Here is a 21,890-nt window from a genome sequence, read left to right as displayed (position 1 = left end):
TCTTCTGTCCATTGACTCAGCTCACCCTCCCTTCTTTCCTTCACCACTTAGGCCAAGTAGCCCTGTCTGTAAGCTCATGTGGACACTGTATTAACTCCGTAAAGGTCTCCCAGTTACAGAAAGATGGTGCTGTCATTCTCGTCAGCTGGCAATAATTGTTATTTCCGGCTAAGCCAGATCCTTGCTTTTGATCCACTTGTTCAGTCCTCCTCTGTGAAGGCTTTAGAGAAGACCCATAGTGTCCTTGTCAGTTGGTCCTCACTAGTTCATTGGTCCAGGAGCTAGCTTATAGATTCCAGAATTTAGTGCTGAGTTTCAGGTTAGAAGTGAAACATGACATTGTCTTAGCAGTATGACTTTTTAGTATACCTTGTGATTGGAAGTATAACTGTAGGCCGAAGTTTAGTATTTTACCTTGAAAGGAAAACTTTCAATAATAGATACCAGGCAATTAAAGAAGTCTGATAGAATCTGAAAAAAGAATGGAAAGACAACTATAAAACTTGGATGGTGTGAAATTCTTTCACCTTTCTCTTCCACTCTTTAAAGATATAAACCAAGACTGAACTGATAGAGCACAGTATTTGTAAACCACACCATTCTGTGCTATGTGACAGAAGAACACTGCAGATAATGCAGCTTTTAACTAATATAGCTAATTACCTAGAACCTATTAATTAATTTTAATGATATATATGCTTTTATTAGTTTGCACACATTCCTTTCTACTCTGTATGTGATTCATGTAGACAGTGAATACCTTTGGTTCTCTGGTGTCCCCAAGTTGGTTAACTGCATCTGATTTCTGTTCTATTGATGTCTTTGGAAAGCTCTATCTTTTTTTTTTTTTTTTTTTTGAATATTTTCTCATTTCTGCATCAGAAGGCCATACAGCTTTGGTGTCAGCTTTTCTTGCTCAGGAGTACTAGATTCTTTTTTTATTTTTTATTTTTTTTTAAAATTTTCTTTTATTGGATATTTTCTTTATTTAGGTTTCAAATGTTATCCCCTTCACTCTGGAAACTCCCTATTTGATTCTTCCTACCCTTGCTTCTATGAGGGTACTTTACCAACCCACCCACTCACTCGTGCCTCCCCACCCTGACATTCCCCTACACTGGGGCATCAAGCCTTCACAGGACCAAGGGCCTCTCCTCCCATTGATGCCCCAAAAGACCATCCTTGGCTACATATGCAACTAAAGCCATGGGTCCCTCCATGTGTACTCTTTGATTTGATTGTGTTTTGTTTTGTTTTGTTTTGTTTTAGTCTCTGGGAGCTCTGGGGGTCTGGTTGGTTGATATTTACCATTTATTGAATATTTTGTCTTTTTTTCCACTGGATGGTTTTACCTCCTGTGTCAAAGATCAAATGATCATAGGTGTGTGGGTTCATTTCTGGGTCTTCAATTCTATTTTTCCATTGATCTACCTGCCTGTCTCTGTGTAAATATAGGGGAATGCCAGGGCCAAAAGAATGGGAATGGGTGGGTAGGGAAGTAGGGGGGGATAGGGGACTTTTGGGATAGCATTGGAAATGTAATTGAGGAAAATATGTAATAAAATATTAAAAATTTAAAAAAAAAGGAAGGCTATTGATTAGTTGGAGTTTTATATCCAGTCACTTTGCTGAAGTTGTTTATCAGCTTTAGGAGTTCTCAGGTGGAATTTGGGTAGTCACTTAAGTATACTATCGTACCGTCTGCAAATAGTAATTTTTTGGCTTTTTCCTTTTCAAATTGTTTCCCTTTGACCTCCTTTTGTTGTCTAATTGCTCTGGCTAGGACTTCAGGTACTATATTGAATAGGTAGGGAGAAAGAGGGCAGCCTTGCCTAGTCCCTGATTTTAGTGGGATTGCTTCATGTTTCTCTCTATTTAGTTTGATGTTGGCTACACGTTTGCTGTAGATTGCTTTTACCATGTTTAGGAATGGGCCTTGAATTCCTGATGTTTCTAAGACTTTTAACATGAAGGAATGTTGAATTTTGTCAAATGCTTTTTCAGCATCTAATGAAATGATCATATAGTTTTTTTTTTTTTTTTTTAGTTTGTTTATGTAGTGGATTATGTTGATGGATTTCTGTATATTGAATCATCCCTGCATCCCTGGGATGAAGCCTACTTGATCATGGTGAATGATTGTTTTGATGTATTTTTGGATTTGGTTTGTGAGATTTTTATTGCGTAGTTTTACATCGATATTCATAGGTGAAATTGGTCTGAAGTTCTCTTTCTTTGTTGGGTCTTTGTGTGGTTTAAGTATAAGTATAATTGTGGCTTCATAAAACATATTTTGGGTAGTGTTCCTTCTGTTTCTATTTTGTGGAATAGTTTGAAGAGTATTGGTATTAGGTCTTCTTTGAAGTTTTGATAGAACTCTGCACTAAACTCATCTGGTTCTTTTTTTTTTTTTTTTTTTTTGGTTGGGAGACTTTTACTGACTGCTTTTATGCTTCTATTTCCTTAAGGGTTATGGGTCTGTCTAGATGGTTTATCTGATTCTGAATTAATTTTGGTACCTAGTATTTGTCTAGAAAATTGTCTATTATATCCTGATTTTCCAGTTTTGTTGAATATATGCTTTTGTAGTAGGGTTTTATTTATTTATTTTTTTTAACTTTCTCAGATTCTGTTCTTATGCCTCCCTTTCCTTTCGGATTTTGTTAATTTGGATACTGTGTGTGTGCTGTCTGGTTAGTCTGACTAAGGGTTTATCTATTTTGTTGATTTTCTCAAAGAACCAACTCCTTGTTTTGTTGAATTTTGTTTTTCCATTTTTGTATAGTTGTTTTTGTTTCAGAGTGTCTGGGAGTTGTAAGAGTGGGTCTTCTCTGGGCATGAGTTCAGACCAGAAGGAACTCATGCCACTGTCTGGGTGGGGGTTTCTGCATTCCTGGATCCTGGGAACTCAGTTATGTAGGGTGCTGGGGCAGGTGTGGTGGACTCTCCTGTGATACTGGGCATTTCAGAGCCCCTAGGAGTTGAGCTTCCTCTGGCTGTTATGGGACTGGGTGAAGAGCCAGCAGCCAAGGTCTGCTCAGGGCACAGGGTCAGACTGCAAGGCGAGTGTGAGATTCTCATAAGGGAGTAATGCCTGTGTAGGTCTCCCTCTGCCTGCAGGGAAGTTCACAACCAGAGCATCTCCTTTTAGTGAATTATAGTTGTCTCACAGCTGTTTACCAGCGCATGCTCCATTCTGTTGCCTTGAAAGGAAAATTCAGATCTTACTCAAAGTCTTACCACTGTCTTCTGTGACCATCACAAGCTGTGGCAGTTTGTGTACTCTCTGTCCTGTCAGTGCTTAGTCTTGGTATACATGCCGTGTTCTTAGACTGAGTTACCTTTTCTCTCATTGGCTGACTGCTGTACACCTTTTCTTGGTGAACCCTCGTTACCATTGGGCTTCACCTTTTCTCCAAGAGTAGCCAGAGTTCTTGTCTTACCTACTTTGTAATTGTCAATTTTAAAAAATATTTTCCTTGTGATACACGGTCTGTAGAGTCTGAAGTGAACACTTAAATGAGTGTGGAGTTGGTTCTTTCTCAGGTGAGCATGAATGAAGTGTTCTCTGAGCAGTTGAGAAAAATCTGTTCTCCTTCCTGTACATTACTGTAGACGTTTAATACTTGGAAGATACCATAATATTGCATGTGCTACTTACTGTTTTATTTCATTCACTTTACACGATGTTCTCACAGTTCATATGTATTATACGTGGCATGTATGGCTACTTATGACTGGCTAAAGCCACAGTATAGGGATGCAACTGTTTACCCATTAAGCGGTTAGCAGATGTCTGAAGTCTTACTGATTTTTGCATGTCATGACTTAAAGTTCTGTAAACTATACAAGTATTGTGTGGGTGCAAGGTTTTCAAAGCCTGTGTATCTGTAAATAGGATTGCTGGTTCATGTAGTAACGGTATTTAAGTTTGTGGGAGCCACTAATGGCTTTCCATAATGGTCGTGCCATGTGTTATCCCTTCTAATGCTATCCCCACTTGACATGGTCTTTTAAAGTTATAGCCAATCTAGTGGGTTTAAGTAGTGTGTCCCTCATTGAAGTTTGGAGTAGACTTCCCTGAAGATTATTGCATTTAACTTGCTCATTGTCTGTTTTTATATTTTTAACAGAAAAACATTCAGACATTTTGCCAACTTTTAATTTGAGTTATATTTTTATTAAAAATTTTTTGAGTTTCTATATAGTCTCATATATTATAGATATTTATTTAAAATATATTTAGCATGTATATATATATATCTATATAGGTGTATATAGATATAGATTCAGATATGTTTCTAAGTGTGTAAATGTTCATGTTCTTTCTTTTGGGGGGGGTGGGTTCTCTGTGTAGCCCTGGCTGTCCTGGAACTCACTTTGTAGACCAGGCTGGCCTCGAACTCAGAAATCAGCCTGCCTCTGCCTCCCGAGTGCTGGGATTAAAGGCGTGGGCCACCACCGCCCGGCATGTTCATGTTCTTATGTTCTGTAATTTTTTTTCCCCTCCAGTTGACCATTTGGCCTATTTGTCTATCCAGCTTGTTGATGCCATTATTCACAGTACTTTTCAAACGCTTTATATTTGTTAATTTAGTCACAAGGTTCAGCCCTCTCCTTCTCCTTAGTTCCCTCCCTAACAACATTAATCTTGAATTTGTACTCTATCTTTTCTTGTAACCAACTTAGGGGTTGATTATTTTTTTCCCTGTTTCTATAACATTTTATATAAGTTTCAAAGCCTGTGTATCTGTGTATTGTGGTTTTTACTTTCTTCCTTCCTGATCTTTTGTGCTTTTGTTCTTTTAGAAATGTTATGTTTTTCTCTTCAAATATAGATGCTTACAAATAAGAATTTCTCTCCAACTCCAAGTTCCTCTGTGCTGATGATCTTAGTGGGGTAGGTTTTTTTTTTTTTTTTTTTTTTTTTTTTTTTTTGCAAGGCTTGTAGTGTCTTCCTTACCAGGGTTTTCTGTACCTCTTCACATCAGTTTTGATGTTTTCTTCCATATGTTTTATTATCTCAGTGTATTCTAAACTTGCTCTTATTTTCTTCTTTGATCCACTGCTTATTTATGAGCATTTTCTTTAAATGATGCATATTAATTGATTTCATTTTAATGATTTATTTGTGTGTGTGTGTGCACATGCTTAGTCCACTTAGTGTTGTTCATATATATGTGTTCAGGGCTGATCCCTCAAGGATCAGAAGAGTGAGTTGGGTGCCTGGACTGGGAATTGCAGGCAGTTGGGTTCTGGAAACCAAGCCCCAGTCCTGTCCTGTCAAAAGAGTCAAGTGGTGCTGACTCCAGTGCTCAGCCATCTCTCCAAATCCTAATTTTAAAGATTTATGGATTTATCATATAGCTTTTGTGATGGCACTCTGGCTGGCTTCCTTCACTGAATAACTTGGAGTCTATGCTGTGCATTGGACATTGTTTTGATTGTGTGGGACATTGATTTGAAATAGGATTTTTTAAGCTACTTACCTTATTGTTTGAATTTCTATATCTTTATCCAATTCTGTCAGTTTTTGCTTTTCTTTATAGGTGTACAAATAATTTTTTTATTTGTCTGTTTCCCATTCTAGGTCTACTTATTCATAACTGAAATACTCTTTTACTTGTTTCAGTAACTGCTCTTTGCCTTAGCAACCTGTCTTGTATTGTATTCATATATGCACATCATCTTTCTTTTGATTACTGATTGCATGACACTTTCCATCATTATTTGAGTCATTGGGAAGTAGTGTTTAATGCCTCTTAATAGTATAGGGTTATAAACTGGAGTTTGTACCTTAGGGGTTTTTGGTGCTGTGAAAATACTGTAACCAAAATTCGACTTCTGAAGCAAGGGGTTATTTCAGCTACAGTTCCAAATCATGGCCCTTCACTGAAGGAGGTCAGGGTGGGAACTCAGAGGCAGGAGCTGATGCAGAGGCTAGGTGCAGTAATGCTTACTGGTTTGCTCCTCATGCCTTATTCAGCTTACTTTCTCACAGCAACCAGATCTGACAGCCCAGAAGTGGCACTTCCCATAGTGAACGGGGGCCCTCCCACATTAGCCATCAATCAAGGCTTGCCCACAGGACATGTGTAATGAGGGCTTGTTCTCATTTGAGAATGCCAGTCCTCAAGCTTATAAGGTAAACACTTTCCCAGCCCTTGGAATGTTTTTATTTTAAAATACATTCTCTCTGCATTTTGATTGGTGTGTTTAAGGCCATTTCTTTACTCTTAACTATGGACATGTTGGATCCATGCTGCCTGCACTTGCATGTTGGGTGGCTGTCTTTCTTTATATCCTAATGCTTCTCTTGTTTCTCTTTTTCACTATATTCTATTTTATTTTGTATGTTATGTTGGCATTTTCTTATTTATCTTTTTAATTCGATTTGTAGTTTTATATATATATGAGTATATAATATATATTTATAATTTATATGTGCATGTAAATTTTATGTATTTAAATTTTCTTAATTTTTACCCTGGGGATGACAGTAAACACTGTAACTTATGTTATTACAGTTTGTTGAATACCAAATTAATTTCAACTCTGCAAAGCTTTGCTTCTGTATAGCTTCATTTGCCCTTCCTCTGTTTTATTACTATGATTCAGTTTTTTTTTTTATACATTTTATGTCTTGTTGTAATTGTTGCTCTAAGTTGGCATCTTTCCACCCAGCAAGAAATTAAAGGTAGAAGTAAAAGATAGTTTTTTATTTTCTCGTCATTTATCCAGGTAATCACTATTAGCAGTGTCTTCCATTTCTTCACGTGGAGATGAATCTCTGCCTGTTCCCTTTCAGTCTCAGCCTAAGGATTGTCTTTACTGTTTCCTGTTGGGCTGACTTGCCAACTATGAATTTGTTGAGTTTTATTCATCCGATTGTTTTGATATCTTCTTGTGTCTGCATTTATACTCTTTAGTTTATATTTTTCATCTAATTCGCGCATGTGTGTGTGGTTAGTATTTTGAACATGTTGTCTTTCTGTCTTGAATAGTTTTGAGGCTAAATCACCTGCTGACCTAACTGAGCAAGCATGTCTACTAAATACAGGGCAGGTTTTCTGTTGGTGTTCTGAAGTTTCCTTTCTGGTGTTTGGCATTGGTAGGAAGGGTGATTATGTTTCTGTTGGTGTTTTCCATGCTTGGTAAGTTTCATGAATGGCACACATGGTTTTTACCTGATGTCATGTTTCCCCTCAGCTTTCCTTATGTTTTTTCATCCTACTCACAAGGACTGTCATTTGATGCTTGTTAATGCTCGTGTCCCCCCCCCCCTCCTTCCTGGTGGCTTATACCCTGTCCCTCTTCTTCTTTTGAACTTTTTTTTATTCTGTTGTTTTGTTTTGTTTTTTAGGCTAGAACGAAAATCTTTATGTTTACTGATTTTTCATTCCTTTTTTTTTTTTTTGGTGTGGTTTTTCATTTCTTCTTTCGATATAGCTCCATTTCACATTTAGTTTTTCTTCTTGTCTGTTACAGTAATGTCGTATTTGGGTGTCTGGCAGTTAAAGCTCCTTTGCTGATATCTCAGCCTGCTCGTTCAGGAGTTCCCTCCGTTGGTCTCCCTTTGCTGATGTCTCTGTTCAGGAGTTCCCTCCATCGGTCTCCCTTTGAGTGTCTGAGCTGCACTGTCTGAGCTGGTGCTCTTCCTGAAGCAGTTACTCAGTTACTCGGTCTCTGCAGGGATCGCTTACATAGGAGTATTTTTACCAGTTCTGCTTTTCTCTCCAGTTTCCTGGTTATATTCTAACCAGAAGTGTTTGATTGCTCCTGTTCCATATACGTGACAGGACACTCAGTTGGTTTTTTTTTTTCCCTTTTTTTTTTTTTCTTTTTTCTCCTATTCTTAGATGCTGCAGAGAATCACATTCTGATTTCCTTTGAATTTTTTACTGCTGTTCACTATGTTGAGTGACTTTGTATGTCTTTGTGTTCCTCAGCGGTGAAGGTTTCTGGATGTCTTCTGTTCATCTTAGAATATGTAGCTTCCTGTGTGCAGCCCTGTGTCTGGCTGATTTCTGCACTCGTCAGGTTGACGGGGAAGACTGCCGATTCTTGTGCTCTTTCCTTTGCTTCTGTAAATCTCTTGTCATCCGTATCTTAGGCTTGCTATAACTATATTTTTGTTTACTTTTTGGGCATTTTCTGTTTATTATATTTGTGCTTACACTGTTGGCAATGTGGTGAGTTTTTGAGCTCTTGGAATTTACTGTTAAATTTTGGAAAGTTATTTTTGCTCTTCATTGGTCCAAAATATTCCCATTTCAGTTTCTTTCTTTGGACCTTCCAATTCAACTACATGGAGTTGACACAACTTACTATATTTGTGAACAAACTTTTTAGAAGAAATTCTCTTTGAACTTTTTATGGTGGTGCCAGTTCCTGAGTGGAACCTCTTGGCCTGCTGGTCTGAGCCATGAGGTTGAGTGTCTCATAGATCCTTAGAATACTGCACAGGAGTTAGGTGCTCACTGCTCCATGTTGCCTTCTCCTACGTCAGATGCTATTTCATTTCTGATTTACACAAAATCTTAGGCAAGAAATGTGAAAACAAATGGCATATGAAGCTGGAAATCTGTTTTTTGTTGTTTTTGAACTTATTGATTAGTGTTTTATTCCTTGACATAAACTTCCTTGTATGTTTTAGCACCTGCAGATTTAATCAATAAAGACAATACCAGAATTACATGCTTCAGTGGGGAGAGAGCCTTAATTTATTAATAGCAATCATTTATTGAGAGTTACTTCATTTCTTGAAATACTTAATACTTAAGTATTTTTCTTAGGTTGTTAACTGTTTATAGATATTTTCTTCCTACCATTTCTCTGTTTAATTCAAGATGCTTCACTTTTCTTTTCCACTTTTTGATTAATTCTTTATGTAAACCAAGCTACTTTGAAACTTCTCATTTTTCTGTCTTAGCCACCATCATAGATAGCATTATAGAATATGCCACCAGACCCAGCTCAGCACCTTAAAATTAAGGTAACAGAGGTATTTATTTGAATTGTTCTTTATAATAATCCTTGTTAAATATTTATTATACTATTTGAAAGATACACTGTTCTTTCAGTAAAATTATAATTTTCATCACTGTTCATTTTTACATCATTGCATAGGTCTTTTGGATAAGGTTTCCATAGTTTAGAAAAGTGAAATTGAGGTTGACAGACTCCATTTAACTAGCACATAGTCTGTCTGTCTGTCTGTCTGTCTCTCTCTCTCTCTCTCTGTGTGTGTGTGTGTGTGTGTGTGTGTGCATGCGCGCGCATGTATACACCCTCACATATCCCTAATGTCTGAGTCATAGGGTCTTTATGATCCATATTATCTTTGCACAGTTGCTATGGTGTCTGGGCAATAGTTTCTATGTAGTCTCCATCATAAACCTAGGCAGCAAAGCTAGCACCCTTGTGTAAGTCTGGGTGAAGCAGGGTCAGCCCCAGCACTGTCATTCCAGGCTTTGATTGAAGTGCTTCCTATGACGTGCTCTCTGCCTAGGAGGACCCAATGACGTGTCCTCACGGCGTATTTATGGTGGATTTCTCAGAGAGTGTAGGAAATATGTACACCTCTTGAATTCCCACGTACCATATTAGTAGTTGCAGTCTCTAGAGTCTCGGACCTATACCCCAACCAACACTTCCTGTCTAGAATTGTTAGAGTTACTTAATATGTACATGGCACAGGGTTTTTCATGAATAAAATATATTGTCAGATTTAAGTTAGTTGGTATCCATAGAACGCCCAATAAATATTATTTCATCTCCCTCTCTTTCAAAACCCACAAAACAATACCATAATAGGGATTTCTTTCAGTATAATTTAGGATGCAGTCAGTACTTGAAAGTCTTCAGTACTTTGCTACGAGTGTGATACAACAGTATTTACAGTCTTGAGAATGGCAATAACTACATTTCCATGTTAGCTCCGACTAAGCTTAAGTGGAATTGACTGTTAAGAACAATTCCTTCTTTGTGAATGCCCCTTCCTCTTTTTATCTTTGGGTGTTACAGGATACTGTGTTTATTTTAGATGTTTGTACTACAGTATCTTATATCCCTTGAAAAATATTTTGAATATTATATCTAGCATTTGTATCTATAGAAGCACCCAACACTTTCTATAAAGAGAGCATTTTTTTAGAAGTATGAAATATAATCTTTTTGTTTCTTTACTTCATGAGATTTTTCAGTAAATAAAACATTTATATTCATGGACTAGTATAGTTATCCAGGAAAAAATTAAAATTTTAGTATATAAATATCATTTTCTACTAAATAAAATTGTATGCTGTTGATAGTTTTCCTGAGGCATAGTCTCATATGTCAAGGTAGCCATGACCTCATGTGAAGCTGAGATGTGCTTCAATGGCTGATCCTTCTCCTTCCACCCAAATGTTTGGCGACTGGCATATACCACTGGATTTGGCTTATAAGTGCCCTATTTAAAACCCAAAACTTTATGCATACTTGACAAGTTTTTGTCTAAGTGAGCTAAATCCTTACTTTCTGTAAATTGTAAGCGTCTATTCCAGATGTGGTGGGCAGCGGGAGTTGATGTGATAATTATAGCCAAATGATGATAGAACCCCATGCGTATGTTAGGAGATAGATATAAACAATGAAAGACATAGTTGTTCTAACCCAGACGTTATTTTGTTCTAAAGTGTTTGAAAAATAGATTTTATTCATTCTTTAACATCCCTTTTAACTTCAGAATGTGAATTCAACAAACCTCATATAGTTGTGTATCTTTTTGTCCTTTATTTGCAAGACAAAATATTGATAGATAAAAAATCTGCAGTTTATTAATGGAAAATTCCAATTTTGTTCATTTAACATGCATGTCAGCAAATCAAACTATGTTGGCATATCCTTTCAGGAGTCTGTGCTTACACAGATTTCTGGAGATTGTGTGCTCTCATACATATTCACCATGCAGGCTGTCTCTGCTTTTTACTGCTGTGCTAAACATCATGACCAAAGGCAACTTGGGACCGAAAGGGCTTATTTCTTCTGAGCCCTTTCAGTGAATCAGAAATAGAGGTCGGCACAGGAACTCATGGCCAGGTTCTGGAGGCAGGAACTGAAACAGAGACCATGAAGGAATGCTGCTTATTGGCTTATTCTCCACAGCTTGCTCAGCTTGCTTTTGGTATGGCCCATGACTGCCTACTTGAGGAGGCATCAATCACGGAGGGCTGGGTTGTTCCACATCAATCATTAATTAAGGAAATGTCCTGCCTACTGGCCAGTTTGGAGGAGAAACTTTATCAGTTATGGTCCCCTCTTCCCAGATGACTCTAACTAATGTCAAGTTGACAAGAAATAACCAGCACAGAGAATATGGCTGTGTGTGTGTGTGTGTGTGTGTGCGCGCGTCTCTGTGTTTGTGTGTGTGTTCTCTTTTTAATATAGCATACTTCCTGAGTCTCAAAATTAAAAAAATAGTTCCTTTTTTATATCAGTGGCTGGATTTTTCCTTCTTAGTTTGTTCATTTTGAGAAGGAATTTGTGCTCTGCGTGACTGTGTGTTTGAACTTGTCTCTCTTTCTGTGTCTTCCTTTGCAGTGGGTTGCCCTCTTTCATTGATTGCTGAGCTCTGTAGAAAGGCCACTAGACACTAACCCTACTCTTGCATTTTCCACTTCTTTGCTACATTTTCCTCTAAAATGTTGGAGTGACTTATCCTTCTCCAGCTTCAGTTCTCTCTCCTGTCAGGATGAGTGGGGTAGTACCCACATTGTATTGTGATGGAGTTTTAGAACTCTGTAGAGGAAAGAATGACCTGGAAACTACAAACATATTATGTTTGCTTTTATTAAACAATTTCTTTACTTATTTTAGAAAATTATAGAGACAATGATAAAATCTGCCAGAGTTAATTTAGGTTTTTTTGTTTTAATCAATATATATTTTCACTTATGTGTATTTTGGAATGCAACATGTTCAAGAATTGCAGATAATTACATGATGCTCTCTGACACTTTTGTCATTTTAAAATAGTCATTTTTGAATTGTATTTAATATGAAGTATTCTTTGATCATGCAGTGCATTTGAATGCCTGTGCTAACCTCACCCCTTGGTTGGCATGCAGCTTTTCTTCGGTCATTTCTGACTCCCTTTGGAGGACATCTCCAGGGAAGAAGACCTGGTCCCAAGTGCTGATGGAGGACGGCCATCTCCTGAGCCGAGCTGGGTTCTCTATCAAGAGCAGCCTTAGGAAGGTCATGACCTGAGGGCTGGAACCAACATGGTCATGTGCTGTTGGGATACAGAATGACTTTCCAGGTTAAGAAATCAGAAGTCATGGTCCTTGGCTCAACTGGCGGTTAGCATGTGGCAGAATGTGAAACGATCCACTCTTACCTCCTTGAGTGTAATAGTTTGAAATAGTTCACTACTATAGGAAGAGAAAAGTAAGGTCTCAGTGGGAGCAGTGTTAGGAAAAATGGTTCATGAGCTTTAGGATGCGATTAATAATTGGAACAGTGGCACAACACTGACTTAGCTGTTCTGTAAGACGATCAGTGAGAAATTCCCCATGACTGATTATCAGAGATGTTCTTATGTATCATCACTTAGACAAGCCATGGGGAGAGAGCTACACGTTTTAGACTCCCTTGTAAAGAGATTGTGCTTGAAGCTCAGGAAGTGAACTTTATTTATATGTGAAGGTAAAAATGTATACATAAAAAAGATTCTCACTCATAGAGGATAAAAGATAAGCACAAGATTGTTCAATAGTGTCCATTAGTAAGTAATCAGAAGTAGGTGAGAACTGTAGCCTTGGCAGCCAAGTCATTAGCTTCTTATCAATACTGGCTGGAGTGGTGGCTCAGGGTAAAGAGCTCTGGATGCACTGGGCAAGGACCTGAGTTTGGTTCCCAGCCCACATATTGGGTAATACCTGTCTCTTAACTTCAGCACCAGCTGGAGTACTTACATAGGTGTAAGCAAAGCATTCATGCACAAAACATGAAGTAAAACTACATTTGTCTGTCTGTCTGTATGTCTGTCTGTCATCTATCTATATTTTTGCATAGATACCAGAAACAGATAGTGCACCTACACTTAGCTACACTTGTACTGTAGAAGAAACAGGTTTCTGCAGGAATGTGTTCTGTGTCTGCATGGTTTTCTTAGGTACAGATGCCTTTCTTTACTGTTGTCCACTCCTCGTGGACTGATGTGGTACCTCTCTCTGGGCCCAGGCTCTGTATCTTCCACCTTCTGGACACTAGTATGGCTTCCTTCTGATCTCTCTTTTGGTATCCTGTGTTTTGGGTCACCTTTTTTTTACCCCTCTCCACTTCTGTAAGTTTCCTTGTCATTACAATACAAATTTAAATTTGTTAATTGAATCTGCAGTCTTACTTTTATGCTACACAATAGACATATCCACTGGTGTTTGAGTGATGGTTGTGGCCACTCCCAGTAGTTTAAGCTCTCTTGATGTGTAGCAGCTATTAGTAGATAAGAACACTGAGTACAATGAAATACCTGTAATTTGTCCCTTAAGCAAGCACATTATTAAAAATGGAAAATAACATAAAGTTAGAAAAAGAACATATAAAGTTAGTATAAAATACTATTCACTTAAGGTTATTTTCAAGATGCTTACACCTGTTTGATAAATAAAGACATATTCTGCAAAATAGAAAAAAAATCCTTTATCTACAAGTGATATGTAACTCCAAAGTCAAATAATATCATGTTAAATATATTTCTCAATATTTTTAATTAACATGAGAAAATGGATTATAATTAGTGTTTTAAGAACCATTATTTGATGTTTTGTTTATGCTTTTATTTTTAGCCACATGGGACTTGTTATGGGAAGAACTTGGTCTGCTTTGTGTTATATATTGTGGGATTTATTTAATCGTGGGAACTGTGCTGCTCAGTTTGCACTGATTTTTGTCCTCACAATTTGTTGATTTTTATTGAGCAGTGCTTTGGTCAGAGCAAATGTCTCAGATTCTAAGCTGTCAGAGAATTTTTAGTGTTTGCTAAGTCCTGTGTGTTCTACCATCTAGTTTTTACTGGCCCTGGGCTGTATGCACTTCTCTGTGATGCTTGTCACAGCCTGGCTTTTGTCCTTTTGTATTCCTTCTTATCTGTCCAGACTAGACGTGTGCTCTCTCTGTACAGGGGCATAACTGTGGCTGTGTTTCTCGTCTCCTTGAATCGAGAATCACTATGTGTTAATTTGTTCCTTGTTTATCCTATAGCAGTTACTCATTTTTGTTTGTTTGTTTGTTCGTTTGTTTTGAGACAGGGTTTCTCTGGATAGCCCTGGCTGTCCTGGAACTCACTTTGTAGACCAGGCTGGCCTCAAACTCAGAAATCTGCCTGCCTCTGCCTCCCGAGTGCTGGGATTAAAGGTGTGGGCCACCACGCTCGGCTTGCAGTTACTCACTATTTAGTAGGTATTTTTTTTTTTTTTTTAAATCTCACTTATACACAGAAATCTTGGGATTTTATTCCAACTTTGCTGAGGTATAAAATGTTTGTGTTCTCCAAATTCTCCTGTTAATGTCTAATCTTCAAATCAAGAAGAGTGTAAGAGCCTGAGTATGTGCAGCTCATAGCATCCCCTTGACCAGTGCCATTTAAGAGCATCCATAGCAAGCCCATCCACCACTTTCTCAGCTCTAAGGAACATCCAGCTTAATATCTAGCCTTCAGTTTCTTTTTTGGGCTTTTCAGATTCACATACTATAAGGAGTGTAGTTACATAGATCTTACTAAGATATCCATTTTCTAAATAATGTTCTGATGCAAGACTGTAGATCTGAGCACACATGATAAAGCAGTAACATTGGGTGGCCCACCGACATGTGCATGTTAACGTGGCCAACCTTTTCCTCTTCACATATGTTGGAGACAGCATCCTTTTCTCTTGCTGTTTCATGGCGTTAGTTAGGGTGCTTCATGTTTGTCATCTCACCTTACGAGGTGTCTTAATTGGACTTTTATTGCTGTGAACGACCACCATGACCATGGCAACTCTCATAAAGGGAATCATTTAAGTGGGTTTGACATTGAGTTCAGAGGTTTGGCCCATTATTGTCGTGGTGGAACATTATTGTCATGGTGGAAGCATGGCACTGTTGTAGGTGGCTTCTGAGGTACTGATAAGAAGCTGAGAGTCCTACATCTGCATCCATAAGCATCAGGAAATAAGCTGCTTCAAGTTTCTGAGATCTCAAAGCCTGTCCCCACAGTGTCACACTTCCTTCAGTAAGACTACACTTACTCCAACAAGGCCACATTCACTCTAACAAGGCACACCCCCTAATAGTACCACTCACTATGACACAGCCATTCACACAGGAGTCTATGGGACCATTCCTGTACTGGCTAGTTTTGTGTCAACTTGACACAGGCTGGAGTTATCACAGAGAAAGGAGCTTCCATTGGGGAAATGCCTCCATGAGATCCAGCTGTAAGGCATTTTCTCAATTAGTGATCAAGGGGGAAAGGCCCCTTGTGGGTGGTGCCATCTCTGGGCTGGTAGTCTTGGGTTCTATAAGAGAGCAGGCTGAGCAAGCCAGGGGAAGCAAGCCAGTAAAGAACATCCCTCCATGGCCTCTGCATCAGCTCCTGCTTTCTGTCCTGCTTGAGAAGTCCTGACTTCTTTGGTGATGAACAGCAGCATGGAAGTGTAAGCCAAATAAACCCTTTCCTCCCCAACTTGCTTCTTGGTCATGATGTTTGTGCAGGAATAGAAACCCTGACTAAGACAATTCCTATGAGAAGAGTTTGGTGTGTGAATTGTTTTTTATGGGAGTGATTTTCACACACAAATATTGTATGAGGTAGCTTTTTGATGACATTTCTCAGCTCTGCTATGTGTGAGCTAAACTTTATTTCAGCATTTGCTCACTGCACTATCTCCACGATGAATATAGGTATTTTGAAGTTGAAGTTCTTTATGTGATTACGTTTCTTTCTAGGAAAAACCAAATCATTGGCTAGATTGTGTTGGGCGGGGACCATGCTAATGCCAGAGTCAGATCTTGCACTGCCACCCTGCCTCTTAGGATGCCAGGACTCTCAGGACTTTCCCTTTATCACAGCCCTCCTGTAGAAGACTCCATTTGCTTCAGGTCATTAGGAATTGGAGAAGGCACACAGCATCATCAGCTTCACCCTGTACTAAAGGACAGAGCCAGGATTGGCCTTCCCTTAAAGAGCCAACATTACTCTGGCTAGTATAATAGCAGGAGTTCATGTTAACCTGAAGTAGGTCCACACATTTTTATGGTTGTCCGTACTTTCTTACAAGCTAGTCTCATGGCCTATTGTCTTTTTGGTGACCTTTTACTTTAGTAGAGATTTAAAACGTTAATAACTTGATTTTTGGATCACCCATCTGGTTACTGAGTGTGACTTGTCCTCTCTGCATCTGTGTGGGAACTATAGGATCCTTGGATAGATGAGTACTGGTGTCTCAGTAGGACGTCAGTGTGGTGTGTGGTTGGGTGATGAGAGCGAATATCTGGGTGATGTGTTTCGTTTGTCACATGCTGTCTTTGAACTAACATGATCAGATGCTTCATAACTTGTCTTTTTGTCAAGTGTGGCTTGTGGTAACTTCTTCCCCAAAATTGTCTATACCCTTCAGAAGGCTGTGCTCAAATGTGAACTTGTGATTTAGGTAATGCTCAGCCCAGTTAATACTTACAGAGGAGAAATTGTAAGAATTTTGTAAATGGGAGAGTTGAAAGTGATAATTGCACAGAGAAAGAAGAATAGAAGTGAGGGCAGCCAGCCCACAGGAGCATGTGCAGTCTCTGCAGCAGAGTGTAAGCAGCCAGGTTAGATCTGGCTCCTGGCACCCGTGTCTCCACACCCTGCCCACACACGGGTGTGCGCGCGATATAGCGGCAAGCAAGGTTCTGTCGCTTCTCACATCGCTCTGTGCCTGTGATGCTGCATTTACCTTGAGAAGGCCGATTACCATCCATGACTGCAATGGAGTGAATGCTACACCGTAAAACACACAGGACTGAAAGGGATGCTTTGATAATCTGTAGTTTAGAAAAGCTATTTTGAAACAAAGACATGATTGCAGTTTCTTGGGACAAGCAGTACAGAGCCATTTGTAGTTAAGGTACAGGTGGGGCATAGCCCTATTCGTGAGAAACAGATTGAGTCATAAACAGGATTGAACCTAGTTTGCCTTTACTATAAGATGACTATTAAACCCAAGATGGAGGCAGGCTGGTTTGATGATGTGCAAATCAGTTAAAAATCAGGTAATCAAATTATTAAAATTGTTTTTTTGTTTATTTAGTCTGTGGCAAGCATGTGACAACACACACATTATGTTCAAGTATTAAGTCAATAATCTGTTAATATAGTTAGTAGAGCATTTCTCTATCAGTTGTTTTCTCTTTGTACAGCTGGGTATTTTTACACTCTCAGTTATATCAAAAGCATCACACTAGTCATATTTAAATAGCCAAATTTATAGAATTGGCATTTAGGTTAAATTGGAGGTGTAAATTTTGTAGCATAGCATAAACTCATGTTCTAGACTGCACAAATTTTCCATTTTCTCCAATATTCCTCAAGAGTGACAGATTGCCTCTTGAGCTTTTAACACTAGAATTCTTTACAGACTTAGAATGTGTGGGTAAGACTTTCATCCCTGTTGTGGATATTCTCCTGTGTATTGCAATATTTTTGCTTGATTTTTATTTTAAACCTTCTCATTCTAATTAATAAATGGTTCTCTATTAAAAAACTGCACTCTGGTTTCTGAGTTCAAATCTCTTAAATTGTACTTGGCCACATGAACATGCTGTGCTTTGCAGCTTCGGGTTTTTAACCTTTGCTCTGTGCCATTAGCTTCATGTTTTTTTAATTATTGGAAAATAGAGGACAGTAGGAAAGTTATGACTTAAATGGACTGTTGTTATTGCTGTATTCTTTTTTTGGGGGGGGAATGAAAAATATTATTTATTCTTTCCAAATCAAGCAGAAACAAATATAGAACATCTTATGCTGTTGTTTTTTCGCTCACCACTTAATATTATCACAGTTTGATTCTTTAAATGTGATTATTATCTTTCCATTATAATGATTGATGATGTGACCAGCCATTCCTGGTTGTAAAGCATCTATTGTCATAGTTGTTATTGCCTACTATGTAAAACAGAGTGAGTGTTGTTTTTAGTGTATGCAAGTTTATTTGAATAATGAAGTAAAAATTATTTAAAAATGCAAATATATTTTTCCCAACACACTTTCCCAGTAGTATATGAAAATAAACAAATAAGTGATATTTTCCAAATCAAGATTGTGTGATTCTAGAGAGTCTTTGGCTTTGGCTTTTAGTTGCAAATCTCTTATGAGAGACTGCATCGCTCAACATTCTTCACATTGCGCATTTGTGCAAACATGTCCAGATGAATTCAGTGTTTAATGTTAAGAGTCTTATAACATGCCAATTTGATTTGTAGCCTTTCATATCATAGAATGCTAATTAAAATCATATTTTTGCATGTGTCATGCCTCTCATGTACATATGCAAATAGATTCTGTTGCCTTTCAGCTATTAGTAATTAACTTTATGAAGGACAGCTGTAATACATAATTAACAAAAATGTTTGCAAGCCCTTTACACTCTTGAGTTACAACAGTAAATTTTTTTTATCCAATTTTCAAATTAGCCATTTTGTCTAATGTTTCAGAATGAAATCTGGTGCCTTTGAGAGTCACGTAATTGCTGTTGTGCTATGTGGAAGGATGGTAAAGCTGCATGTATGCTCGCCATTCCATATGTGTGCTTATACCTGATGTATGTGTGTGAGTTACAATACTGGGTCAGGTGGTACTCTTTGTTTCACATAACACATGTGAATATGTATGTACACATGCTGTAGATACCGGAAGCCTTTATGCCATTTCAAAACAATCTCTCTTTCAATCACTACCATGTTTTTAAGGAAGCTTCATATAGCCATTCATTTTCTTTTTTATAATCCTTTAAACATATAAGTTAATATTTTTCTTGAGTACATTTCATGTTTGAAGCTACAGGGCAGTGTATATTATACCATAGTACTTTTTTTCTTTCTTGCCAATTGACAATAGAGACACTGACTAAGGAACCACAGTCATTATTTTGCTCTTTCGTACGCTTTTAGTATTCCCAAACCAGAAAAGAAGCCCATCAAATTAGATGCAGTTGTGTCTTTTGCTTCCAAGTAGGATAGCGCCTCTGATGACGAGACCAGCAATCTGTAAGAACTGTTGTAATGAGTATGTCCACACTGTGCTGGTGTGTGCCTGTATCAGAAACGGTCTCACACACTCTCTACAATTTTCCAACCAAGTATCAAAATATAATTTTATAATTAATTTTATTTCTTTCGTTTTTTAGGGTTGCCTTTGTGATGAAGAAACACTTAAATACTCACCTACTCGGCAAGCATGGAGTTGGCACCCCAAAGGAAAGGTAATTTCCATTTTTCTGTCGTTTGTATTTCATATGTGAATGAATCCTTCATTTATCTATTCTTTATCCTTACTTTATTCATTTTCAGTTTTGTTTAATGAAAGAACTTTTCAAATTTGTGTCACTGGTATATCTTGAATTTGTAGCTTCCTTCTTGAACAGCATTTATTATGTCAACTTTTCAGAAAAATGCAATGGCATATGGTAGTTTTAAAAATAAAGTCTGGAAACACTCAAGGTTTTGTGACGGAAACAAAACCATAGAATTAAAATTAGAGGGAAATGAACTCTGTAAACACCTTAGCACATTCTAAAACAAATGTTTAAACTAAATATTGAGGGGAGAAACAATAAAATGTTGTCTTTAGTGGAACTTTATATTGTAGTTTTAAAATAACATTTTTGAGTTATTACTATAGACTTAAACACTGCTGATAATAAAACAGCTATCTTGTGTCATTCTCCAAATAATAGTACAGTTGCCATGTCAGAAAAAAAATAACACTGCCATTATTGTAACTTCAACTGCCAAGATTTCCTTGGTGGTATATAATAATTAACTTAATCATGTAGACTTCATTGTTGTAAGTGATGATGGCTAGCAGTGTCAGCTACCACATGAGCAGGGCCACTTCTGACAACTGTGAAGTTTTGGAAATGGACTCACTTCCTATGTGGAGATGCCTTCTCAGCTTCCTGAATTGAAGCTCGGCTTTCAAACTCCCCCAAACTCCCAGGAAAATGTTCTAGATTTCTACACTCATCCAGTGTCATTCACGATGTTTGGACAATTCTGAAGTTACCTATCAAACAATACTTAGGCCTCAGCTTTTTTAGCAACATCTAAAATATTTATGAGTCTTTCAAAATAAAAATGTTCTAATGTTTTGTTTATTGGTAATTTAACTAGATTATTTTTCTGAAGTATTAATTTCCTTAACACTAGAGTATGGTTAGAGACTATTGATGTGTTCAAATATTAACCATATTGTGTATGCTTCCTTTGTACCTAAACTTTAATTTCTCATATTTTATGTCATATTGAACTAATTTTTGCTCCAAATATACCCAGTTAACACAGTTTTACATACATGTTGTACTTATGTTCCTCTTGCTTTCATATGAGTTATCTCAGTTACTCTTAAACTTCTTAAGCAGTACTATAAAATTTTTATTTTATAGCTATAAGTTAAAATAAGAATTGGAATATAGAATTTGTGAAGTGTTCTTATTTTTTCCATCTCTCATCAAAGGCATTCATATAAACTTTTAATCTTTATTTACACATATTTATACTTTTTATATAATGTACTATGAGTTTGAAAGTCATGCACTTACTGTTTGGTTTTTCTACTTGCATTTCCTATGAATTATAGGTACTTTCTGCTCCTTTCACTCTGTAGATGAGTAAAGCCACAGAGATGTAGTGGTTTCATGAGAATGGCCTCTGCAGGCTCAGATACTTGAATACTCGGCCCCAAGTTAGCGGAACTGTTTGGGAAGGATTGGGAGATTTGGCCTGGTTGGAGGAGGTGTTTTACTTTGAGACTTCAGAATCAGGCTCTCTTCCCAGTTATGCATCTCTCTGTCTGCCTTCTACTGATATAAGTGTGTGTGTGTGTAACACTGACCTGCTTTTGCACTTTACACTAGCCTTGCCAAGTGTTGTGAAAATACTGATAGATTATCCAGATGGGTTCACTAATATTTCTAGTCATAGCATTCATCTACAGTAGAAATTTTTGAATTTTCCTTCCCGTTAAAAATCCTTTGATTCAGATGTTTGTGATGTCATCTTTTTTCTGGCATTATTGTATAGAATGATGAATCAGAATTCCTGGAGTTAGCTATAAATGCATTTTTTTATTGTCCATCTCTGGTTGGAGGAGTCTAGGATTTATCATTGTAATCTATTTTACATTTATAAAGGCTCCTCCTCTTTGCGTGCATGGCTTTATAAGCATCACAGAAGCCGTGGGTTTGATTTACCTTCTCTTTGGGAACAACGTTCATCAATTCCATTAAAGCTTTTCCTTACCTATAATTTCGCAAGCTTGCTATATTTTAATTTTTCCAGGACAGTATAATTGGTTTATTTTTCATGTTCAGAACTTGATTCTACTCTCTAATGCCTTGCATATTGCAGAAAAATATATAATAGAAGCTAGCTAAATAGGCTGTGACAATTAAATTAATAATGCATTTTGTTAGTATTTAGCCCTTGTGCTTTGAGTGATATATGCAAAAATGGTAATTTATTAAAAACAAAGTCATATCTTTCTTCTATAAAGTTTGGTGAAGCAATAAAGTTTGTCAGCATAACTGGCATTTTAAGGAAAAAAAAAACAAAAACAAGCAAACAAGTAAATTTCACAGTGGTTTTTGAGACCTTACAAATACTTG

At 37.5% G+C, this 21,890-nt stretch overlaps 1 protein-coding gene across 1 annotated transcript in view; it reads left to right on the top strand.

The window, feature by feature from the left end:
* Positions 1-21,890, top strand: part of Znf407 (zinc finger protein 407) — a 378,677-nt gene that overhangs the window by 137,244 nt on the left and 219,543 nt on the right. Inside the window, exon 4 of the mRNA XM_021150389.2 lies at positions 19,413-19,487. Coding sequence (XP_021006048.1) covers positions 19,413-19,487 — 75 coding nt within the window. The remainder of the gene's footprint in view (positions 1-19,412; positions 19,488-21,890) is intronic.

This window comes from Mus caroli, chromosome 18, assembly GCF_900094665.2.
Source record: "Mus caroli chromosome 18, CAROLI_EIJ_v1.1, whole genome shotgun sequence".
NCBI classification, from domain to species: domain Eukaryota; kingdom Metazoa; phylum Chordata; class Mammalia; order Rodentia; family Muridae; genus Mus; species Mus caroli.
The sequence above is the reverse complement of the archived record's forward strand: the minus strand, read 5'-3'. Positions and strand labels throughout refer to the sequence as shown.